General features: G+C 36.9%; 1 protein-coding gene across 1 annotated transcript in view; it reads right to left on the reverse strand.

Annotated features, from left to right (window-relative positions):
- LOC118923771 (bromodomain adjacent to zinc finger domain protein 2B-like) overlaps positions 1 to 23,846 on the reverse strand; it is a 113,429-nt gene that overhangs the window by 7,385 nt on the left and 82,198 nt on the right. Inside the window, exons 8-19 of the mRNA XM_057493915.1 lie at positions 22,503 to 22,757; positions 21,344 to 21,558; positions 20,400 to 20,474; positions 19,386 to 19,599; positions 14,395 to 14,457; positions 12,478 to 12,622; positions 7,841 to 8,425; positions 7,509 to 7,664; positions 6,963 to 7,123; positions 4,956 to 5,015; positions 2,405 to 2,715; positions 1,882 to 2,017 (exon numbers count right to left, since the gene is read on the reverse strand). Of these exons, the coding sequence (XP_057349898.1) occupies positions 1,882 to 2,017; positions 2,405 to 2,715; positions 4,956 to 5,015; positions 6,963 to 7,123; positions 7,509 to 7,664; positions 7,841 to 8,425; positions 12,478 to 12,622; positions 14,395 to 14,457; positions 19,386 to 19,599; positions 20,400 to 20,474; positions 21,344 to 21,558; positions 22,503 to 22,757 (2,376 nt within the window). The remainder of the gene's footprint in view (positions 1 to 1,881; positions 2,018 to 2,404; positions 2,716 to 4,955; positions 5,016 to 6,962; positions 7,124 to 7,508; positions 7,665 to 7,840; positions 8,426 to 12,477; positions 12,623 to 14,394; positions 14,458 to 19,385; positions 19,600 to 20,399; positions 20,475 to 21,343; positions 21,559 to 22,502; positions 22,758 to 23,846) is intronic.

The following is a 23,846-nucleotide window of genomic DNA, read 5'->3' on the forward strand; positions in this document are numbered from 1 at the left end:
TTTCTGACACTTATTAGGAAAGGGTGACAGATAGCAAGCTCATATCACTTTTGAAAAATCACAGTAAAGAGCTCACAATATGTTAGAGCAAACGTATTAATATTGGTTTTAATTCCTTTGCTGCTACAGTAAAAAATAGTAGATGTTGCCTACTGTTTATTATTAGCAACAATATGAAGAACACCCTGGACAGAAAATTATCTAGAGGCAAATTATGCCAGCTCCTTCCTGGTAAGGCTGGTGTCTGGCAAATGGGTACTTCTAAAGGCATTGAGCACTTAAACATTCTGCTAGGACTTACGAGGATTATTACGGGCACTGTTACATCTAACTAAAGGTTACAATGCACTCATTCATCCTGACCATGAAACTCTGCCTTCTTTTTAAGGTAGTTTCACAGCAAATACTGTATTATTGAACATTAAAAAGAGAATTATGAGAGATGGTGTTAATGAGAAATGCATATTAATAATCTGGAAAAGGTTATGAATTTCCAAAAACAGAAAAAATTCTGTAAATTGTAGGAAGAAAGTCTACTACAAATAGGCAGCTTTTGGTACCAGTTTTGTTTTTTGTGTAAAGGTTATAACAAAACTGACCACATTGTGATGATTCTCTTGGTGGATGAGTAAAACAACCATTTAAATTTAATTGTGTTGTAGGAATTCAATATTTTTGGATCATTATAGCCTAGACTCCACCAAACACATTTGTCTAAAGTGACTTTAAAACTGATTTTAATAGTTTTTACAAGAAAAAATTTTACCTGGTAAAAAATGCTACCAGATAAACTGGACACTGTCTTAAAACTCATGGTGAATTCTAGTCTACATGGGGAAAGACCAAAATTTGAGGACATTGTGAAAACTGCAGATTCACTATTCTGTGGACATTTTAGGAAGAACTGAAAAAATACAGAAGAAACCGAATTTATTTCTATAGAATGAATAAGGCCTTCCGTAATATAAGCACAGAGATGAGAATGAAGGAAAGAGTGCTAAATTATTTAAGGCTCACTTCTTTTCTTTGGGGAATGACTATTGTTGAGTAATCTTACTTCCAGTCATTCATGCAGACAAATGTCAAATGTTTGAATGTTAAAGCTAATCTATAATTTAAAAGCAAATGGTAAAGCAATTCACAAAAGTCTACGAATAATAAATATTTCTCTATGTGATAAGAGACAAAAGGGACACAGACATGATTTAACACATATATTTGGTGTCTGGTACAAAACAGGGGTCACTACATGACAGTGACTAACTGGGCTCAAACACAGAAGATGAAAAAAATTTTTGAATTATTAGAGAAAAGACTTAGAAGATCTACTTTTCATGTGAACTGCATCTGATGTCAAATACATGATATTGGTTAAAGTAAGAGCTCTCTGCTTATTTTGTTTATTATCTAAGAATTTCTTAGCATTAAAAAAATTAAAATTGATAAAAACATAAGGAACATTTTAGGGATGCAATGAATGTATACTACAGGTAATGCTAGCAACTGCCATGTTTACAGAAGCAAAAGAATATTTGGATTAACAACTTCAGAATATTTACATTAAAAACTATTATGATTAGATTAACAACATAATTAACTATTATGCTGACTGAACACAGAAGACAACTTCAGTAAATTATAAACAATATCTAAAGGAGGGAGAATCGCGATTAAAGATAAACACATTTGATAGAGTACTTCAAAAAGCTCACAACAAGGAGGAAAGTATCAAACCGTACAGCATTTAGGAACTAAGAAAACTCAGGTACAGCATACATTATTCTGACAGTAAGAAATGTAGAATTAAGAAAAATCTGGAGGTTGGGAAAAAAACAGGCCAGTGTAAATTAGTTGCAGTATTTCTTAAATAAAAACACTTACAGCTTTCATAATGGATTTTTCCCATGCTATGGATTTCTGTAACTGCTGAATGCACAGAGCCACCTGGGCAGCACTGCGAGCTTCTGATAATGCCCATCGCCACACCCTGAGACCGGGAACAATATCCTCTTCAATTCTGCATTGAAATACAGAAAAATTAAGTAGGCCATGTCCACACTTACGGTTACCGAATCTGAAACAGTCATCACACTGATAGCCAAGTGATGATGAAACATGTAACAGCCGATAAGTATAAGGTTTAAGCAACTAAATTTGATGTAGTGCACAGACTGTGGCTACGTGCCTCAAAGCTTAGTCACAATCAGGTAAATGTAAGATCACTTCGCAGGATTATCAACACACATAACAAGAGAAAAAACATTTTTTACAAAGCACCATGCAAATAGCATGATCCATGTGGATCACAGATATACAAGAAGATACATAGATAACAGGCAATAGAAAATAGGCTCCAATTAGCAAAGAAGCACAATAATTTTTCAAGTTAATTTCAATAACCTACCCGTCATCATCACCACTAGTGGATGGTGCAGGAGCAGGGCCAGTAACTGTGCCCACATTATCCAGTTTGATCTGAATGGTGGTACTTAAGGGGCTCTTCAGATACCTCCTTTCAATGTTTCGCTCCAACTCAGACAGCCTGCTTACAGCTATATCTAGGGGGTTGTCGCTCTTCCGCTCTAGTGCATGCGCACTGCTTTCTTCTGCGTCAGTAAATTCTCCATCGTGCTCCTTGCACAAGTTAGAAAATGACTTATGTTCAAAATAGACCAAGTCCTCCCTTTCTGATGCCGGTTCTGGACACATCCAACCCTATATATCAAGAGAGTAATGTTAGCATGGTTTCCTCTTAAAATGCCTGACGGGTGAGTTACCTTTACTTATAATACAGCAGCCGACGCCAACAGAGCTCAAGGATCATTACTACAAGTTTTTACCTTGTGTTTCCTAATGCTAGGTAAAAATAAGGAAGAAAATTATTAGAAAGTTGTAAGAGAAGTTTGAAGAAGAAAATTTAACAACTTTTGGTGTTATGAGAGGTAGAGTGGAGATCAGCCAAGTATTCCGAGGGACTTCACACCAACTGCTGGTTCTCTCACGGGCCCACTTTAAATGGGAATCTCTCGACAGCAGGGACTTTGTGCCTCCTGTTCATTTTCATTCCTTCCGCCACTCCTCCTGCGCAGGCCCTTGCACTGCCCATCCTGGCCTCAGGAGCTCTGCAGAAGCTGCTACATTTGCCCGCAGAGCTTTTCCCCTCTCCTCTGCCCCTAGTTACTGACTCCACTCATCCTGTGGCCCTCACGTGATAATTTATTTCTTCAGGGAACCCTTCCCTGACCGCTTTTAGGAGGGAAGCCTCCCTCTTACAGACTCTCACAGAACCATGTGATATTCCATACCTGTGGCAGTCACAATCTGATACTGCTGTGATTATTTAATTAATATCTTTCTACTTCTAAATTCCCTGAGGGCACGGACCATGTCTACTTTTACTCATTTCATCTCCAGCAGTGGGAAGGCAAATATTAGACACTCAAAATATACGCTGATTGAATAAATGAATGTCTTATAATTCAGCTTGCTTACAATGATCCTTTAGCTCAAACCCTTCAGAGTTCCTAATGTTCAGTAAAGTCCAGTTTTACCATGACATTCAAGTACCTCAATCTCCCTCTTTCGCTCATCTTCCCATTCAGGCATCCAACACTGCAATCAAATTCCATGACTTGCCACACACCCCAAACATGTCCTGAGCTTCCTGATCCTGGTGCTCTGCCCAGTTATTAACTCTTCCTAGTAGCACTCCTTGTTCTCTGTCAAAAGCTTCTCCATCTTCTCAAGTTCCATCTGGACTTCTACAGGCAATCTTCCTTGATCTTTCCCCTATGTTCACCACAATCAGTGTATTCCTGTCCTAAATTCATGAATCACTTTCTACATCTTCACAATCCGTTACTAGATTCTGCAGGGCTGTATACACGTATTGTTGCCCTATTGTACGGAATGCTTTCTGAGGGCAGAAACCACATTTTATTCAATTTTGTGGTGTCCACTCTGATGTACAATAGGTACTTTGTAAAAGCATATTAAGTAAAAAGTAGAATGAACATGATCCTTTTTATTAAATCTCTTTAGAGAGAATTATTTTTCTTATATATCAGAATTCTTCCTCTTTACCTCAAGAGAATATTCATTATTAGAAAGTATGGATGAATTTATAAAAGGTACATACAAAACATTACTGCATCGTATATGCCATAACAAATGAACCTCAGTCCCGTATTTTGAAAGGGATCTGAAATTGCTAAATCAAGGGAATCCTATAAATGTAACACATCTTGACTTTTGCAAGCAAAAGACAAGAAAATGAGGACTGGATTAGATTTTGAGAAGGTGGATGGTTGAAAATTGTCTGCAAAGCCCTGTGACAGACACAGCTTGCCACCTCAGAAAAGGTCCTCACTGCCACTGTCAAAGGGCTCTCTCTTATTTGGCTTGTCATGTTAATATACTTGTGAACAGCTCGGTTCAACTATTAAATATGCAGGTGACTTAAACTAGGAAGGAAGTTTAATATTCTGTATGACAGGACTGTGATAAAAATAGTTTCATATGCTGAAAAATATACCCAAATGAAATTAATAAAAATAGAGCAATGATAAATGTAAATTTCAGCTTTGAAGTTTAAGCAACCAATCAAAGAAATATTGGATGTGATACAACACACTTAAAAGCACAATGAAAGACGCAGAAGGATTTTTTTTCTAATAATGCATACTCAGTTTAGCAACGGTATGGTTTGGATGTTAAAAAGCTAGTACAAATTGGCATGAAGAGAAGTATAGTGCCAGTTTAAGGGAAGTAAAAGTCCCATGAACACATTAGGCATCTCTGTGTATAGTGAGTGGTACATTTTAAGAATATAGACACTGCCGTTTAATCAGAAGAGAATCGTGCGCCTGGAAACCATTTCACTGGACCGATGGCTGAAGGAAGTAATCAGCTTACAAAAGAGAAAACTGAAAGAGAGACACAGGAACTGTGTTTACAGGAGCTAGTAGAGTAATTCGGCTTTCTACAGAATCAGGACTAGATTCTTGCAGATTTTCCTACAATATAAAACAGAATTTCCGTATTATCAGCAATATTGAAAATAGAAATGAATGCATCTAAGTAGTACCACGGCCACCTGCTTAATGTGTCTTCACAATGGCTAGTTCCCAGGGCTGACCACATAAATATTTTGTTTTCAGGAAAAAAAATCATTAAATCTTTTATAGATGGTAAAATGTTTTGTGATTATTTCCATCACTTGTTGTTTAAGATTCCTCAAGACTAATATAATTACCATTCATTTCTTTAAAAAGTCCATAATAACCCCATAATACTGTATTAATAGGATGTTAGAGCATCTCACTTAAAAAACCAATTTCATTTATCTTAGCTGGTGAGAACATGGGCAAGAACATCTAAGCAGTCGGTAATGTGATAAGGTCAATAAACCAAGATCTCAGTATGTCGCCAGGAAAACGTTAGGCCCACGCTCTGACTTTACATACAATTTCAAAATGCTGATGATATGCTTTCCCAACCAACGGCCATCTAGAACCGGTGAATTAAAACCAGAGGGGGATGGTCATGGGAGGAAAACAGGGAGAGTAGAACCAACCAAACTCAAACCAGCAAGTAGTAACAACCAACCATGAGAGATGACGAAGACAGACTATGGAAAGCAGATGTAGTCATTTAAAAGGTAAAGCACACTAGGGCCTTTTAAATTACTGTAGGGGCAAAACCTCTTCACAGTCCCTGAGGGAATCATTACCCAATAATTGGTCTTCATACTGATGATCCGGTGTCACCAAGAGAATTTAAATCAAACTCACTATTCTCAATTTAAAAAGGAAGGGAACGGTAACCTAAGCGATCCAACACACATGTTAAAAAATGATGGCACTAAATAGAATAATTTTCATTTCTCCAGAAAATTAACTTGTGTAGAAGAAAGAGTTCATTTGTTGAAGATGCCAGATAAGTGAGGCATTTTTATATTGTATTATAATACCAGGAGGAGGATACATATAGTTGGCTAGCACAATTTCAGTAAATGATAAATTTTTGTTTCCCTAAGTGGGTAACTATGTCTGTGGTGAAAAAAGGGACATTTTTTTGTTAGCTCTGGAAAAATGACATTTTTTGAGATGAGATCCTCCAAAGTTTCTGAATGCCAGTAGTAAAGTAATTAATGCAGCTAATTTGTAATCATTGGTAGGACAGTACCATGGCGTAAGTCTCACATTCTGAGAGAAATATGAAATATTCAATCAAATTACACAGAAACGACATTTTCTAAGCCTTTTCAAGTGTCTCTCTCATGCTTATTCATCATCCATCCATTTATTCTCAGAGACATCACATTATCAATTGAGAAGAGACATTTATATTCCTTTTAAAACCAAAAATTTTTGGACAAAGGTGAAGCTTTTCTTTTGTTGTCCTTTCAGTTTCAATCATGGCTGTGACATGGTAATGCCCAGTCAATAAATAATTAAAACTTTACATATATACATAGGATGTGAGTATGTGTATCACAACATAATGTTTTTAAATTAGCAATTTTAAATCATATAGAGTGAAAGTTCAACATATAACATGGCTATATAACGTGGCTTGCATACTAGACAATTACCAGGCACATATGAAACATTGCAGAAATAGTTTGCCATTACATTTATCGTGGCTGAAACTATGAAATCCTGCTTGTGGTGAAGAACTGCAGACCAGAAATGGTATTTTTCATGCCACTGAGGAGGTGGGCAGGATTTCGTAAGAAGAACTCGGGAGGACAGAGCTGGTTTGATCCCACATTTAGCCACTTACTATATTATGACCACTGACAGGTTACTTACTCTGAGCCTTGTTCCTTACCTGTAAGATGGGGGAAATTAATCAAAGTGAGAACATTTAGCACAGTAACTGGCATGTATCAGGCATACAATAAATGTCAGTTACCTTCCATTATTCTAAAAACAGATTTTATTCCAAGTCAATTTTACCTTTACTTGCAAACTTGCTGATGCGACTCTCCTTTCCAGATCTTCTACCTGTTGAAGAATCCTCAAATCCACTTCCATTGCTTGTTCTTCTACTGACCACTTCTCCACAATATCTCGAGTTACCGGGTTTTCTTCATTTTCATTTAATTCAATAATGGTAACTATATTTGAAAGGAAATTTATTTTAAAATCCACTTTATCTCTCAATGATTTCTTCCAGAATGTGAATGAAACTCCAGGGGTACCACGTACAAGTACATTTAACACACACAAATTCACTTGTGAATAAGCAAGGCAGCTGACTCTTGCAAAAGGAGCAGTAAGTACTCTTCTTTAGAAACAGAACAGTATGTCTGCAGGTTGTAACAAACTATCAAAAGTAGTACCAATTTAAGAAAATGTAAGTTGTTTTTGGGCAAGATAGGAAAGAAAAAGCCTATTAGTAATAAATTAAGATTAAGACATACTAAAATATGCTTTAAGATGAAAGAATTAATTCTCATAACTAAGCAAGAGAGCAGAAATAAATCTCTTTTAGGTGCCCACCATCCTTATTCTCGATGCAGGCTTGAGTGATGTAATCCAGGTGTTTCTGAATTTGTTTTTGTAATGCCTTTTCTCTTATGCCTCTGGGATGTAGCACTTTGAGCAAAGCTTTTAAATCCTCTGCGTCAGTAATGCTCCACCAGCCAAACTGCATTTCTAAGCCAAGATAAACATGTAGGGCATTTACAGATATTCAGAATATGAATTAATGGCATGCTACAAATGAAAAAATTTATAACTATATAAAAACATCAAAGATTCAGCTATAATATAGAGATCTGTAACAATACAATACAGTAAGCGGCTACAGCAAACCCTCTCAAGGTACCCACCTTCTGGAATAGGCTTTGGACTAGGATAATCTACTGGTTTGGCTACTTCAAGAGCTGCAGGTGACTTAGAGGGCGGCTGGGCCCGAGGAGTTGGTGAAGAAGCAGCTGGCGCATCGGCTTGGGTAAGGGAAGCGTCCTCCCAAGGTGTTCTTGGCAGTAACAACTGGTCCCTGGGGGGAGGACTGTAGACCTTGCCTGCACCACCTGAACCGGTACTGACCAGATTCGAGTCTGTCCCTTCCACGCTGTTCTGTGTCACCGTTGGCTGCATGCTGCCCGGTGAGTGTCTCCCACGGTTCTGGTGAGGCAGTGCGCACCCATCTGCACCGCTCTTTGGTTTGGGGGTCGTTACATCTGACTCAGGAGGCACCTTAGCTACTTCTAAAAGCTTGCTTAGTTTGGAAAAAGAGCCAGGATTCTGAAGAATTAGATTTGTGTTATCTTTTTCGTTAGGATCTTCCTTTTGCTCACAATGATCCGGATTTGAACAATTTAAAGTGTCGTCAGAAGTATCAAATATTTCTTTGGTCTGGATGCTTTCTGCTTTTTTTCGTTTTTTTCTTTCTTTTGCAATTTCTTTCAGCCCTACAAAATCCAAAAGCATTACGAAGATCAGTTCCTCTAGATCAAACCATACTATATTTACTGCTATTTATCAAATCATATGCATAAATACTTTAACAAATTTCTCTAGCTTACTTAATACTCTTCATTTTTTTCTTTTATACACTAGCTTGTTACGCTCATTGGAAAAAATTTTGTAATTTTGTAACTAACCACAAAAAATTACAATAATAAAAAATATTAAAAGCCATAATATACAAATTACTGCTAACATTTTTGTATTAATTTTTCCAGGAATTCTCTATGCACACATGAAATCCTATTTTACAGATTTCCAACCTGTACGTTTTACTGAATAATACTCTTTAATTATTCTGATGTGTCAATAAATATATACCTACGCCTTAAATTGTAATTACTATATTCAGTGGAATATATCATAAAAAATCAACCTTCTATTGATAGTTATTAATAGGGTCCGATTATTCATTAGTAGAAACAATGCTAGAAATGATGAATGATCTTAGATCTGTGTTTGGATTTTTTTTCTCCTGATTTACTTCCTTAGGATACATTTCCAGAAAAAAACTGAGTCCTAAGATATTACTTTTCAGAGTTTTTGAAACATATTGTCAAATTGCCCTCCAGAAAGTCTAGATCAATATACAATCATACTTACACGAGGGCATCTGTTTGCCTACACCCTCAATGAAACTGAAGACTATCAATAACTTTTGTCTTTGGAAATATCCGGGAGGTGAGAATCTAAACTCTATTTTTTTCTGATCATTAATAAGACTGGATATTTTTCTGTAGGATAATAGGTATTTCTCCTTAGTGAACTTCTTGTCCATATTTTTTACCAGTGTTTTAATAATAATTGATAAGAAGTGTTAGAAAAATATAAACCTACTTTATTTAATTTGAAAAACGATGTATGTTCACAGTAAAATATTCAGTAATAAGAGGCTAATGTAACCCTTTCCTGCCCTACTCCCTCACTTCCTATTTCTAATCTTCAGATGTAACTGCTTAATCAATCGTGTCCATACATCCTTTGGGAAATCTTACATGCATGCATATGACTATTAGTTTGTGCTGTTACATAAATGGGATGCTACTGTTTTCTGCAACATTTTTATTTGGATAAAATTCAAATGCCTAAGCAAGGCCTCCAACACTGTATGATCTGGTTCCTGAAAACCACTCTTGTCCTTGCTAACCTTGCTCACCTTTCTCCCTTTTTTCAGCTTCTCAAACATGGTAAGTTATGTCCTTTCTTGGGGCCTTTGCACTGGGTGTTCCTCTGCCTGAAATCCTGTTTTGTTGACTGGCTCCTTACCCTTCAATGTTTCAGATTAAGTATCACCTATTCACAAAGGTTTTCCCTGACTACTCTATTTCAAGTAGGGTCCCCATCTTATTATTCACCTTAGAATATCATCATCCTATATGCTTCTTTTGCAGAATTTACCATTATACACATTAACCTGCTAATTTTAAAATATTTCATTCCATACCCCACCCCACACACTACAATTTAACTCAACAAACGTTACTTAAAGGCAGAGCAATGTTTATATTGCTTTAACAGGATCCCAGCTACCTAACATGGTGGCTGCTATGAAACTGGGGCTCAATAAATACTTTTTGGATGATGAAATAAAAGGATGACTTTACTATTTTCACTATATACCTTAGATTGCTTTCCATGATGATACATAGAACTGTATCACATTTTCCTTCAATCAGCTGCATAATATTCTTATATGGATTATCATAATTTATTTCATATATCCAAAGCTCGCAAATTTCCTTAATTTTGTACAAGTTACTAGCTAGAAAGGAAGTACTAATATTTGTGCTTGATTTATTCTGAGAACTATTATCTCAAAAATCACTTTCATATATCCAAAAACAAACAGATCAACTAACCACACTAGGTCTGAGACTAGTAGGGGATTTCAGAGGTGATACATTTTAATAGCCTATTCATGGGGTCGTTAACTTTAATATCCAAATTCTTACTTATAGACAGTTAAACCTCTCATTAAAATGTAAAAATTATTTTTAAAATCTTGGAAGTTTATAAGGATGTTAAGTACACAGAGATTTTTTAGATAGTTTTTCTTTCACCAATTTCACACAATCCCCTGTTCTTTCCAGCCCTTACTATGCTTCAACAGACACTTAGATTGGTCCCCTATCTTGGCTATTGCAAATAGTGCTGCAATGAACACGGGGATGCAGATACTGATTTGAGTTTCCATTTTCATTTGTTTGGATAAGTACCCACAAGTGAAAGTGCTGGGTCATATGCTAGTTCTAACTTTTCTGAGGAACCTCTATACTGTTTCCAATAGTGGCCGCAACAATTTACATTCCCTGCAACAGTACCCAAGAGCTCCCTTCCCTCCACATCCTCACCAACACTTATTTCTTGTCTTTTTGATAAGAACCACTCTAACAGGATGAGGCGATATCTAATGTAGTTTGCATTTCCCTGACAGTTAATGATGTCGAGCCTCTTTTCAGGTACTTGTGGCCATCTGTGTGTCTTCTTTGGGAAAATGTCCACTGAGATCTTTAGATTGTTTATTTTGCTATTGAGTCATATTTGCTTTTGAGTTCTTTATATACTTTGGATAACAGGCCTTTATCAGATATAAGATTTGCATATATTTTTTCCCATTTAGTAGATTGCCTTTTCATTCTGTTCATGTTTTCTGTTGCTGTTCAGGGGCTTATTAGTATGACAGTCCCACTTACTTATTGACTTATTAGTTACTTAGTTTATGTTTTCCATGCTTTAAAATATTTTTATGTTTAAATATTTTAAGCAATCAGTTAAAAAAAGAACTCACTACACTCTCCTGTTTAACTAACATTCTGACCCATTCATATCAATCTTTAAAAATAAACACAACTGAAGCCTCTAAGTGCCCTCCCTGATTCTATCTCTATCAGCAACTTTTACCCTGGGAAGGCAGACCATGACTTTCACGCATCATTCCAATATACGATTTTATACCCATTCTTCATATTCTTTGACTCACAAGAAATAAATGACTGTGCAGAAGAGTAACTCTGCTTGTTATAGGCCAACAATATTTACATGCCAGCCACTATTCTAAACCATTTTCAATTATTATTAACCGTCCTTTGTGCCCCAAGGGTACTTACATTGTTATATAGTACCTGTTCTAGACACCTATGTGATTAATCAGTCCCTTCTTTACATTGGACTGTTAAACATCTACATGGATGGCATGGACTAATGTTTTGTTTATCTTTGAACATCCAGTGCCCAGAAATGCCCGACACATACTGCGTATTCAAAAAAAACGAGCTGAAAGAAGTTTTCGCCTCCCTACACCACCCTCGGGCAATGGCTACATGTAAGCACTGACTTGACGCTGTGGCCCCATCAGAATCTAAGCATTTGAAAATGCCCAGACATAGTATTCTGAAACATTCAATTCAAGACACTTTACCGGGCCTATAAATGCACTGTGTACCGCGCTAGTTAATTTAACAGAAACGGAGCCAGAAAAGCAGAGTCTAAAGGTAGAATATGAAGGATGTGTGATAATACTTAAGAAAGTAAGAAGTTTAATGGAGAAGAAGGTAATCACAAATTTCAAACACATACAAGACTTCAAGATGAATGAGTCTTATGCTAAGGGTCTTAGATTTCAGCAGTTTACCTCCAGGGCTACCGTCAGGATGGATGGTTGCTGCAAAGGTTAAAGAGTAAAGCACATGTTGGAAAATTTGACAGTGCGAAGGAAGAGAAACGGAGCAGCAGCTACACAGTACAATACAGGTAAAGATCTGTGTCCACTAAATGGGTGGATGTCAGAAAGTGCAGAAGAAGAAAAATCATGGACTGGAAAGGAATATTTATCAGTGAAAGGGGCATTATGAGTTCAAAAGAAATGAAAAACAAGGTTTTACAATGTTTATCCACAATGCACATTTGATTCTGGAAGCACACAATATATCGAAGGAGTAACAGGGTTTTAAAACGTATGGTTTGTTATATTACTTTGTAACAGATTAATGGCTCCTACCTGCAGCGCTCTCCATGCCTTCTACAAAAATCCCCCCACACTGGGGAAAAATCCAATACCGACGTCTGTAACGATCCTGGCCAAACATCACTGAACGTAAAGAGTGAGACACATCGAAGAGCTCCCTTCTGTACTGACTCTGTTGCTGTTAAAAAATGATGCATACAATTATGCTATGGGTGTTAAGTGCTTTCAAAATTGATATTTAAGTGACTTTATACTTATCATGGCTTTAGAGCAGCTAGATTTCACTATTGAAGAAAGGCAGCAAAAGAACTGATATCACACGTCTGACTTCAGTTCCAGTAACAGTTGTAAAGACAGAAATTACTTTGAGGGTAATTAGAATATTTTTGTTGCCAAGGATTAAAAAACGTTTTGTTTTATTAGATATCTTATCGTAAAGCATGTCTTATATTTGGTAATAAACAATGTGATCAAGTGTTTCACTGAGCCAAAGACAATTGGCTCAATTCTAATGATTACAGTGTGTAACAAATAATACTCACATATACCTGTATTTGCCTATTTTTATACTCATGCTGCAGACCTTAGGCAGCATATGACTAAATTTTGGAATAACTGTGTGATGAATCTAATGACATAAAATGCAGATATCTCATAATACTAATCCTGAAATACTTCACTAATGCTACTGAAATTCAGTTTTACATGAGAAGTACATACATATACAGTCTATAGATCCAGTGCAAAGAAAACCCACAAGTACACTAATGTAAAATAAAACACAGGACAGGTGAGAAATTGGGGATCAACAGAGGTGAGGCTTAGAACCTCACCCCCCCCTGTTCTGAGAGAAATCTTCTGCATACGTGGATGTTTTATTGCCCTCGTCTACCTTGGATTAACACATAGTCTACAGGCACACACCTGATCATCCACATTTGCTCTCTTACAACACTAAACTATGTTTTCTACCTTTATCTTGTATCTACCTACCACTTCAGCATTTTATTAAAAATAATAATAATAAAGAGAGAAATGTGGTATCCACATATAAATCAAGTATAAAAATCAAATGAGTATTCCTATTTGAACTGACTGTTCATAGTTCATAATGCATGAGCAAAACTGAAGGTTTCTGTGATGGCTGCCCTTGTACTGTTCACCATGTAAGAACTTAATTCACAATGTAAGAATTTGTTCTCCATGTAAGAACTTGTTTGTTATGCCTCAGAAGATTGGAGACTGACGAAAATTAGGCTTGGAGTGGATTAATGATTGTGCATTGAGCATTGACTCCCCTATACAGAATTTTATTGTTGTTAACAACCATTTGATCAATAAATATGAGAGATGCCCTCACAAAAAAAAAAAAAAAAAAGTACACACTTCCAATGGTAAAATAAGAAGTAACCGGGATATAATGAATATAGTCAAGATATTGTAACAGCTTGGTATGGTGATAGCTGGTACCTAGAATTGTCATGTATATAAATGTGGAATCACTATGTTGTACACCTGAAACTAATGTAATGTAATACTGTGTGTCAACTACCCTTCAATAAAAAATAATTATCTAGAAAAAAAAAATAAATAAATAAATAAAATAAATAAAACACAGGATGCTGAAACTATTAACATGAAATCTGACTGAATTTTAAAAGTTATGAATTCCAAGAAATAAAACCATGCATTTATTGATATTTTGTATTTAAATAAAGAGCTAAAGAATATAGCTCTTGATTAAGTTAGTACCATGTCTTAAGAGGGAGGACTTTAACATTGGCAAGAAACTTTTACGGTTTAATTGTGAGAATGTTTCTGGAGCTCTCCATTTTAATTACTTACAAGAAGCTTGCTTTTATTTAGCAGTCACAAAAAAGGAATCCCATACAAGGTGGATTTTTAAAACACTGCAAAAATGATGTAAGCTATAATCTGAAAACTGCTTACTTTACTCAGCTTTTCAATCTGTCTTTCTAGCTCTTCAACACTTGCTGCTTGGTCACCTTCATCCTATACATGACAAAATACAGTATCATTTAAAGTTTTAAGATTTATTCAATCAATCTGTGGGTATTTAATGAAGGCCTCCTTTATGCAAAGCACTAGGACAGGCCCTATGGGAATGAGTAAGCCTCAGCTCTTGGTTCTTTGTAAACTAATAATCTGGTAGGGAGACACATGCACATCACACTATGGAAATAAAAACCACTACACAGAGGAAGCCATAGGGACCCCAAAAGAGGTAGAGATTTAAGAGTCATGGAGTTCAGGAGAGGGTGAGATTACTTTTAGTGGGAATCTTTACCGAGAGAGGCTACATGGAAGAAGTTGTGTCTTAATTAGCTACCGAAGAATGGTTCGGATTCGATCAATCAGAGAAAGCGCAGGGCATTCCAGAAAGAGTCTGATGTATCTTGACATGAAAGGTACACGAAGAGGTAAGACAGGAGATGAGGCAAGGATGAGTTCAGGGTTAAACGATCTAGAGCTATAAATGCTTGACCATGGTCAATAACGTGATCCTTTGAGGGAGGTTAAACGTGAGAACTACGCTTACAAAGATAATACGGCAATAGTCCTAAGATGGCCTGGAGCAGGGAAAGGATGAACATTGTCAAATCTGGTTAGTATTCCACTGCAGTGACTCAAGAGGGACGGAGAATGTGGGACTTACATAGGTAAAAGAAACAGAAACGGAGAAAAGCAAATGGACGTAAGAGAGTATTACCTAATTAGAAATGTTAAGTCATGGCCACTCATGGGTATGAGGCAGAGAGGGGTGAGGGAGACAAAGGAAGTAGTAAATTATGGTAAGAGTTTAAATCTGGGAGACTGCAAAACTACTGGTACCATTCATTTGGTACCAGTGACTCACTGGAGTCATTTTTAGGGCAAAGAAGGTAAGTTATATTTTGAACACATTGAGCTTTTATAAGAAAAATAATCCCTACGATATATAATACTAATTTCGTAAGTGGTACTTTACTGGTGATTACATGAAATTTTTCATTCTAGAAAATGAATATAGGAAAACAACCACCAAATTATATGTTTTAGAGGGAAAGCATAAAGTAAAAGGCACATGTCTTTTCTTTGTATCGTAGCCACGCTACTTCCTATGGGCAAACTACTTAACTCTTCTAAGACTATTTCCTTACCTGTAGATTGATAACAACATTTCCTGTAACATGGGGGCATCTGTGAAGGCCGAGGAGAACAGATCTGAAAGTAACCAGCAAACTTCCAGGCACACAGTGTGCAAACTGGTTACTTTCCCTCTTTCTGAAAATTGTATCTAGAAAATGCAGGTACCTCTTAGGTTTAAAAAAGTAAAATTTGTTTCCGGTGCTCATTTTCTAGAAGCATTTTTAAAAAGCCACACTGCCACCAACCACTCATGAGCAGGTATTTCTGGATGAGTAGTTATCTCCCCAACAAAAGGAAATGGAAAGAAGCTTTAGTATAAGCTATCGTTTATCTACTTCTCATCCAGTTTAGGGGAGCAAGTTACAGAGGCATTTAGGCATACTGTTTGTGCTAACAGTAACACAATTTCTACTTCAGGAAAGAAGTCTTAAAAGAGAACAGGCCCAATGACCCTCAAATAGATAATTACATAATTACATGTCTGTATGGTTCTAAAGTGATCTTTTGACTCGCAGGGCAAATGTTTGATAATATGCTTACACAAAAATACAATTCAAGCAACAGTAATAAAAAATACTTGCAAAAGACATCAAAGTAACTATGTATCAGTCAAATAAACTTAGTGCTGTTTCTAAGACTCTCCCTAAGATGAAAAGGAAGTAAAGTGTCTACTAAGGTTTGTTTAAAGCAAAGGAGTTTTGACTAATAGTCCTTATAATTTTAAGAGATGTGTAGAACTTAAAAGGTCAGAGAGAAAGGCAAGGAGACTAAGCACAAAGAACTCATCTCTGCCGTGGTTCTCCATGATTTCCCAACCAAAAGAGAGGCCACTGTATGTCCCTATGTGTCAAAGTTCAATCATCCACATAACCTGTTACCAGGCCAACTTGTGAGGTTAGAGCTCACGTAGGTTTCAACACAATTCTAAGGTTTAGGTATACAGACTCCATGTGCTGAAGGAATGAGGAGTGTGGAGAAGAGGGAATCATCTTTGAGACAAAGGGGGATGGACTTAGTCAAGGGCAGGACCTTCTAACAGAGAGCGATCACACGGGTCTCAACGGAAAGGCTCCCTGAAATGCATCTTCTAGGGAGTTTTAATTCCTGGCACTCTCCCCAAACTTTAATCAAGAATCTAAACCTACTTTTTGAGGAATAATGTATCTATCCTATCATTGGGCTCATTAAATAGTTAAATTTTTTAAGGCAATTGATAAGTGGCTACCAGTTCTTCATCATAACAGATAACTCTAAAATCACTTAAAAGAAATGTTATTTTGACTTGTTAGGTCCTAAAATTATTATCTTAAAAAGTTTTTAAACTGTTTTCTCACATTAACAACATATACATTTGCCAGGATTTTACTCAATGAAACCCTATAATCTAACTATAATTCAATTAAAAAGTCACTTTAAATGATATATGTGGTTAAGAGACATTAATGATATTTAAATAAGTAGTAACAAATTTTAGTAGAGTTTATCTACCTTGCCCCATTGATTATTTTCTTTATATCTTCAACCCCCTCTCTTACTGACTCCCTTCAACCCGAAATCATATTTAGCCTTTCACATCTGAGTAACCCTTGGTTGTCTGTCCCCTTTAGGAACCACCTTTTCCTCTGAGGCACAATGCTTACAGAAGTCATCTCACCTCCTCACCTTCTACGGTGCTCGATCCTTCGCCACCCAGCTCCTGCTCTGACCCGACTAACGACTGTGCTGCCACTGGTCCCCAGTGACCTCTGCCTTGCCCGATCCCACAGACACTTTCGATCCTCATCACACTAGACTCCTGCTACGTTAACATTGTTTATCACTCCCTCCTTTGAAATGTTCAGTTTTCTTGATTTTTGCTACTACTACATGGGTAGAAAAGAGCTGACATTGCAGGTCTGACTGCTCTATTTGAAAGGCCCGCGTACAAGGCTGGTCCCTGGCTGGTGTCTGGGAACTTGGATTTCACAGGGTTTCCTTCCACGCTGATAGACTGGCTCACTGGAACCCAACTGGGCTAACAATGGGCTGTATACTGAACACCTGTCTTTCTCCTGGGAGTTTTATACTTGTCATAACTCATTCCTAGGAGACTTAAGCCCATCCTGTGTGACTCCACTGGGAAAAGACTCTTAACAGTGTGGGTCTGGTTTCCTCTGGGCTGTGGCTCACACGCCTTTTCTCTCTGATTCTGATGTGTGTCTTCCTAGTGAGTCACTGACTCTGGTGATGGCCTCAGAGATCCTTGAACCATTACAGACACCTCCTACCTCTACGACTGCTCCTTCTTCAACAAGAAGCCCTACGGGATCTTCTGAAATATTGACATCCCCTGGGGTTCCAACTTCAGTCTACTGCTCTGTTCCCTAAACCAAACCCACTGTACAGAAATCACCCACCTCATGATTTTAAACTACTGTCTGTGTGAATAACTTCCAGATCTATATGTTCATGACTGAACTCATCTTTAGGCTTCAGATTCTTATATCCAACTTACTGCAGAACTGCTGCAAAGGCACCTCAACCGTAACATGTCCAAAATGAACCCACCATCGTTTCTTGTCTTCCACTATCTGATCTGCACTCCCCTCCTCCTCTATCATCTATTTATTCTGTTCCTCCTGATTTCTCTAACTCAGTTAATGGCAAGAATACCACGCAGCCTCCCAAACCAGATGGTCGGGCATCAATCCTACCCTTCCATCAACCTACCAGTTCAAATACTACTCATTCTTCTCCCTAAGTATTTACTGAAATCGTTTCCTCCTTCTTCCCAACTACCATCGGGCTCGTTTGGGACCCTACAACTCATTAAACTCTTGCAACATCTCCTGACCGACCTTCCCACCTCTGATCTTGCCCTACCCCAAATCTACTTCTATTTTCCATGGAGCTGCCATAGGGAGCCACTAAAAAAAGCAAGTGTGACTCTGTCATTCTGTCACTTACAAAGAGGAAGCAATGGCTTCCTCCTACCAAAAAAGTGTAAATCCTAGTTCACAGTTGTTGCTAGGAGGCTCTCTAATAACAATGAAGCACTTGTCAGTCACTTAAGGCGCATCGTGGTTTCAGATTCCTACGTCCGTTTATGCTGTGCTTTTTGCCCGAGCACTTCTCTACGGGTTCTTCCCCAGGTTAACATTCAGCCCACCTTTTAGCCTCAGCCAGTGGGCCCAGAAAGCCTTCGTTGAGGACCTATTCCTCATAAAGGTTCAATGCCCTTCCTTTCCGCCTGCCTAGCACAGAGTAGATACCACCGGCAAAGCAGTTAACGTGTAGTACATTACATTTTCTTACGGCAAATCTTCCTCAATGAGACTGCAAGTTGAGAAAGGACTTTCGGTACCTTACTCATCTTTGATCAAAAGTGCCCAGAGCGAGGCACATAACAAACTGATGATGCTTGAGAAATACATCAGTTTCACTAAATGTGACAATACTTTCAAGGCATGAAGTATTGTACACATATAAGCTAGGATTTTACCAGAATGAAAGAGGATAACTGAAATTAAGAATCTACATGGTTCTTTGAAGAACTCTCAATATGTTCTATAAAAAGAAAAACTTGCCTTTGTTTATTCAGTGTAAGCCCATCCCATGTGTGGGCAATTATTAAACCATCACAAAAAACTTTACGAGGTGATTGTTATAAATATTCAGTTTTCAGATGAAGAAACTGAGGCAAGTAAGTGTCAAAATGGAATTCAAACCCAAATCCACCTGACCCCCAAATTCTGTTTTCAGTATGTTATGTTATCTTTGTCAAGTAATAAAATCTACCTAAACTTGATTACCTCATCTTCACAGACATCAGTTTTCTTTCCTTTTCTGTCTTCCTTGTCTTCCTCCTCCTCCTCCTCCTCGTTGCCATCAGCGTCACTGTCGCCGCCCTTCCTTCTTCGCTTGTATCCTGCTGTGGGGGTGGCCGACGCGTGCTGCTCTTCTCCAAGATCGATGCCACCTGAAGTGTCTCTCTTGCCTGCTTTCTTAGCATAAATGATTCGGAGCCTTTAAAATGTAACAAAATTAGGATGTACAAGAAAACCTTCTCTTCATACATTTTAGAGAAAATAACGTGAGTTTTAAGCAAAAATGCCTTACGGTGAGTATTAAGTCAATGGCAATAAAATTAGAATTAAAGAAATTTAAGAAATATGTTTCCAGAAATTACAGAATATATTGACTTTTAAGAATTATTCTGGATCTCTCTGGAATTAGAATATATTTTAAAAATAAAACTTAGCTGCAAAAATTAACTCTAGCAATGACCAATGATAATTCCTGATCCCATGCTTTCAGACTGAAAAATTTCTGTTCAAATTATACAAAGAAATCTCCTCTTACATAGAAATTGAGTAATTTCAGCATTATATTTCCTGGCGGGAAACTAATTAAGCTTTAATTCTGAATACATTTGGACATTTTAGACTCTATGAAAGCAAACTTTAATTAGAAAGCAATTTTTAAAAGTGGCAGTTCTAAACAGATTCTACTTATGACAAAACTAACTTGATAGCCAACAACAATCTTAGAAAACGTGATTGCTTGACTTCTTTGGAAGCAAAAATGTAAACTGACTTTTTTCTAAGTCTGAAGCATAAGATGTTCAATGACTCTAATTACAACTTTTGTCCATTGCAGACTCTCATCCTAGGTTTTATTAATTTCTTAATTCATCTTAATTAAGCTTTACCTTTTTTTATTTCTTACACATAATAAACTTTAAATTCTGTGTTTGGAATTTATGTTTTACTGGGGAATTTGTACAATGGGAAACAGTATACTAACTTTAATAAAACAGGACTTACTTGCGGAGTTTACCTTCTACCATCCATTTATCTCTCCTCAAGTTTGACATATAATCAGTGTTCTTGTCAATTTCACTGTCAATGCAAAAGTTTATTAGAAGACAGAAATTAATCCATTATGCAATATGTTAACATGGTGAGTAAACTGTTGCCATTTCTTGCTAACTAAAAGTGATGTCAATGAGTAGCGAAAACAAGTGAAAAATTATATCAATACAGTATCACAGCTAAGAGATATACAGAAGACTTAGTATGTCCACCAATGGTAGAAATGCATGGCTCTGAAATATACAGATTGATCCTTTTCCTAGAAAGGAAAAGAAGTAAAAGTAACGATAATTAAAATATGTAAAATAATGAATAGAAAGAACAAGATGAATATGGATATGTTCACCAAAACTTGAAATACTAGAGTGCAAAATCTACTTTGACTCTTAAATGTAAGCTTTTAAAAAGTACAATACATCAATAAACTAATATTAAATTGTTATTAGCACATAATAAAATAAAAAGCTGGATAATTCTATTAATGGCTATGAAGGAAAATCACGTAGTTATTTATCACTGAAAGATGTCAAAGAAAGAAAAAATTCCGGATTCTTGCAAAGGTGCTACCTTCTGGTGCCATGGTAAGAAAAAACTATTTTTATGTTTCCTTATATGAATAATTAACAGAATTATTAAGTAAACAAAATGGTAGCAAAGAACATGCAGTAAGATCCAAATTTTCTTTTCAACAGACTGCAGTAAATACATTAAAATAGTAGTAGTAGTAGTAGTCATCTCTGAATGGTGAGGTTAAGTGTAATTTTGTTTTCTTTGTGCTACTCTGTAAACTTTGGATTTTGCATGGGTAATTTGTGTTACTTTGTCATATAAATTATTTCGATTAGACAAATTGAGAACAGGAAGGAAGCGCCAGAGAAGTCTAGGCACGGGCTCACCTCACCACCCTCCTGCTGCACGCCAGCTCACTGATCAGGAAGGCCAGCGCCGAGGCTTTCTGGGCCGGAGTGTGGGCCTGAAAAGCCTTGGTCCTCAGGCTTTCGGTGAGCTCAGTCTGTCCACAACGGGCCTCCATAAAGATCTGCAAGATCTCGGAAACATTGTCTCGATTCATACCAACATTCAGCAAATGTTCTCCAAGAGCTGTTTCGGCCTATAAAAGTTTGGCATTTTTGTCAGTATTGATCCTAACCGTACAGAACATAAAAACAATTAAGATTTTTAAATGTTTTTATTATATTATCTATGTATTACTGAAAAGGGCTTAATTCACACTTGAAATGAAGTAAAGATAAAAATAGACAACAGATGATAGACAGGTATTTGAGTACTTGCGTCTTTCTATTCCTTCTTTAGACCCTTGGTTAACAGGCAGGAAGGAGAGTATGTGAACTCATGAGTAGATATCATACCTTCTTTGACTATAGAAACTATCTCAAGCTTTCTAAGGCTTTATCTAGGCGTTCTATCAGTACTGGTTGCGGGAGGCCCAGGGGCACTACTGTTGTGTTTTCCAGCTCTAGAGTGTCATGGACTTTATTGTCTGGTATCCTAAATAGGAAAATGGAAGAACAAGCAACTGGTGCACCTGGAAACTTCTCTCTCCATCATATTATCTACAGCAAAGCTGACTGAAATGTGTATCTTAGCTGGAATTATGATCCATTTAAATTTCTTGAGTATCCACTGAGAGGTACAGAGTCTTAACATGCTGATCTTAGAGGTGCTGCCATTCGCCTCAATTGTTCACAGTGATTGAGAGCACACAGCATAATTTCAGAAGGCATACATAAATTTTAATTCTTTATGATTTATAAATTCTCTTTTGCTGAATATCACTTTCCTTAAGTCACTTGCTTTTGGCCAAAAGCTAGAGAAAAATAAGAGTAATCTGGGAATATCTACATTCTGTAGGCTTTATGAACCAGGTTTTCCTAGATGTGGACCATTTGCAACTGAAAGCAAATCTACACTTAACTTTGTGAGATGCGGAAAAAACTAGATCAGTGTATACACTCTTCTGCTAATATGCTAAAGCCAGTTATCAGTGCACTGAGGGTACAAATTAAAATCACTTTTTGTATTTTGTTTTTTTACCTTGTATCCTGTAATTAGACCTGGATCACACACAGCAGCTGACAGGAGCCTCACAAGCAGGTCTTGTACCTCAGCCATGCTGTCCCCTAGATTCAGCAATCCCTCTTGAAGAATACTCAGGTCTGGAACATCAGTATTCCCATTAAAGCCTAAAGCTTTACCGAAGACTCGTAAGAACTGCACCACAATGAGACAGTTTGAAAATGTACTTCCAGAGAGGACAAGTCCTGGAATACGAGGCAACTCTGGCAAAGGCTGAAAAATAAAATAAAATAAAAAACTAATTAACTAAAACGGCTATGACTTCAGATTTTCTGAAATAGAACAAGTTGCCGTCTTTCTTTGCTCTTGAATTCTGCCAGTGGTTTTCCGTCTAGACTGTGGATTCCCTGAGGGCATTTCTGCAACCCCATAGTACTAAGCACGGGATTTTGAAACCAAGCAACCATCAATAAGTTTTAGTGGAACTCAATACGAACTCAGAATTCTGAAAAAAGAACACAAATTTTAATTAACATATTGATAGAACATGGGTTCCATAACTGGAGCAACAGAAGAAATAAGCATTTCAAAAGTACTTGGCCATGGACATACTAAGTAGGGCACGTGTACTAATTTCTTCTAATGATGGAGACTGATTAATAATTCATGCTTTTTTGGTTGCTCAGAAACTACCGTGTATCTATGGGCCGATGGGAGAATGGTACCATCTTTGGCTAATTAATGCAGATAAACTATTTGGTCCACATGACCAGAACCCATGATCCTATCAAGAACCCAGTTACACTGCAACTAACAGTCTCTAGGCTTGTAGCAAAACACTAATATTGAATTTCAATACTCCCATTAGAAAGCAGCTTCTTTTGCTACTTCTCAAATGTGCTCACATAGTAACATTTTAATGACAAAACTGTAGTACCAGTTGTCATGAATATTTAGGAAGTAAATAAGGCAATAAGGCCATGAATGAGACTTAATAATAGTATTTCAAATTTTGATTAGAAAAAAATGAACTTTTACATATTTCTATTTCACTGGTCTTTGTTAAACAATGTTCCTCCACCCTGCACTTACTGAAACAACTAACCAAGGACCTTCTCTAGTGATACTGTGTGGAAACAGAACTGCGGATAATATCTGATAGCACACAAACCTTACAGGTTCCATTTGAAAACCATCTAAGTCTGAATCTTTTTTCTTGAACCATATCATACACATACCATGTGATTTAAAAAATTTATATAACAAAGCTATCAAAAGGCTTAAAATGGACTTCTATATTTGATTTACTGCATGTGGATTTAAACAGAAATAACAAATTCAAGAAAATAGAGATCTTTTAGG

Source organism: Manis pentadactyla, chromosome 16, assembly GCF_030020395.1.
Source record: "Manis pentadactyla isolate mManPen7 chromosome 16, mManPen7.hap1, whole genome shotgun sequence".
In the NCBI taxonomy this organism is placed as follows: domain Eukaryota; kingdom Metazoa; phylum Chordata; class Mammalia; order Pholidota; family Manidae; genus Manis; species Manis pentadactyla.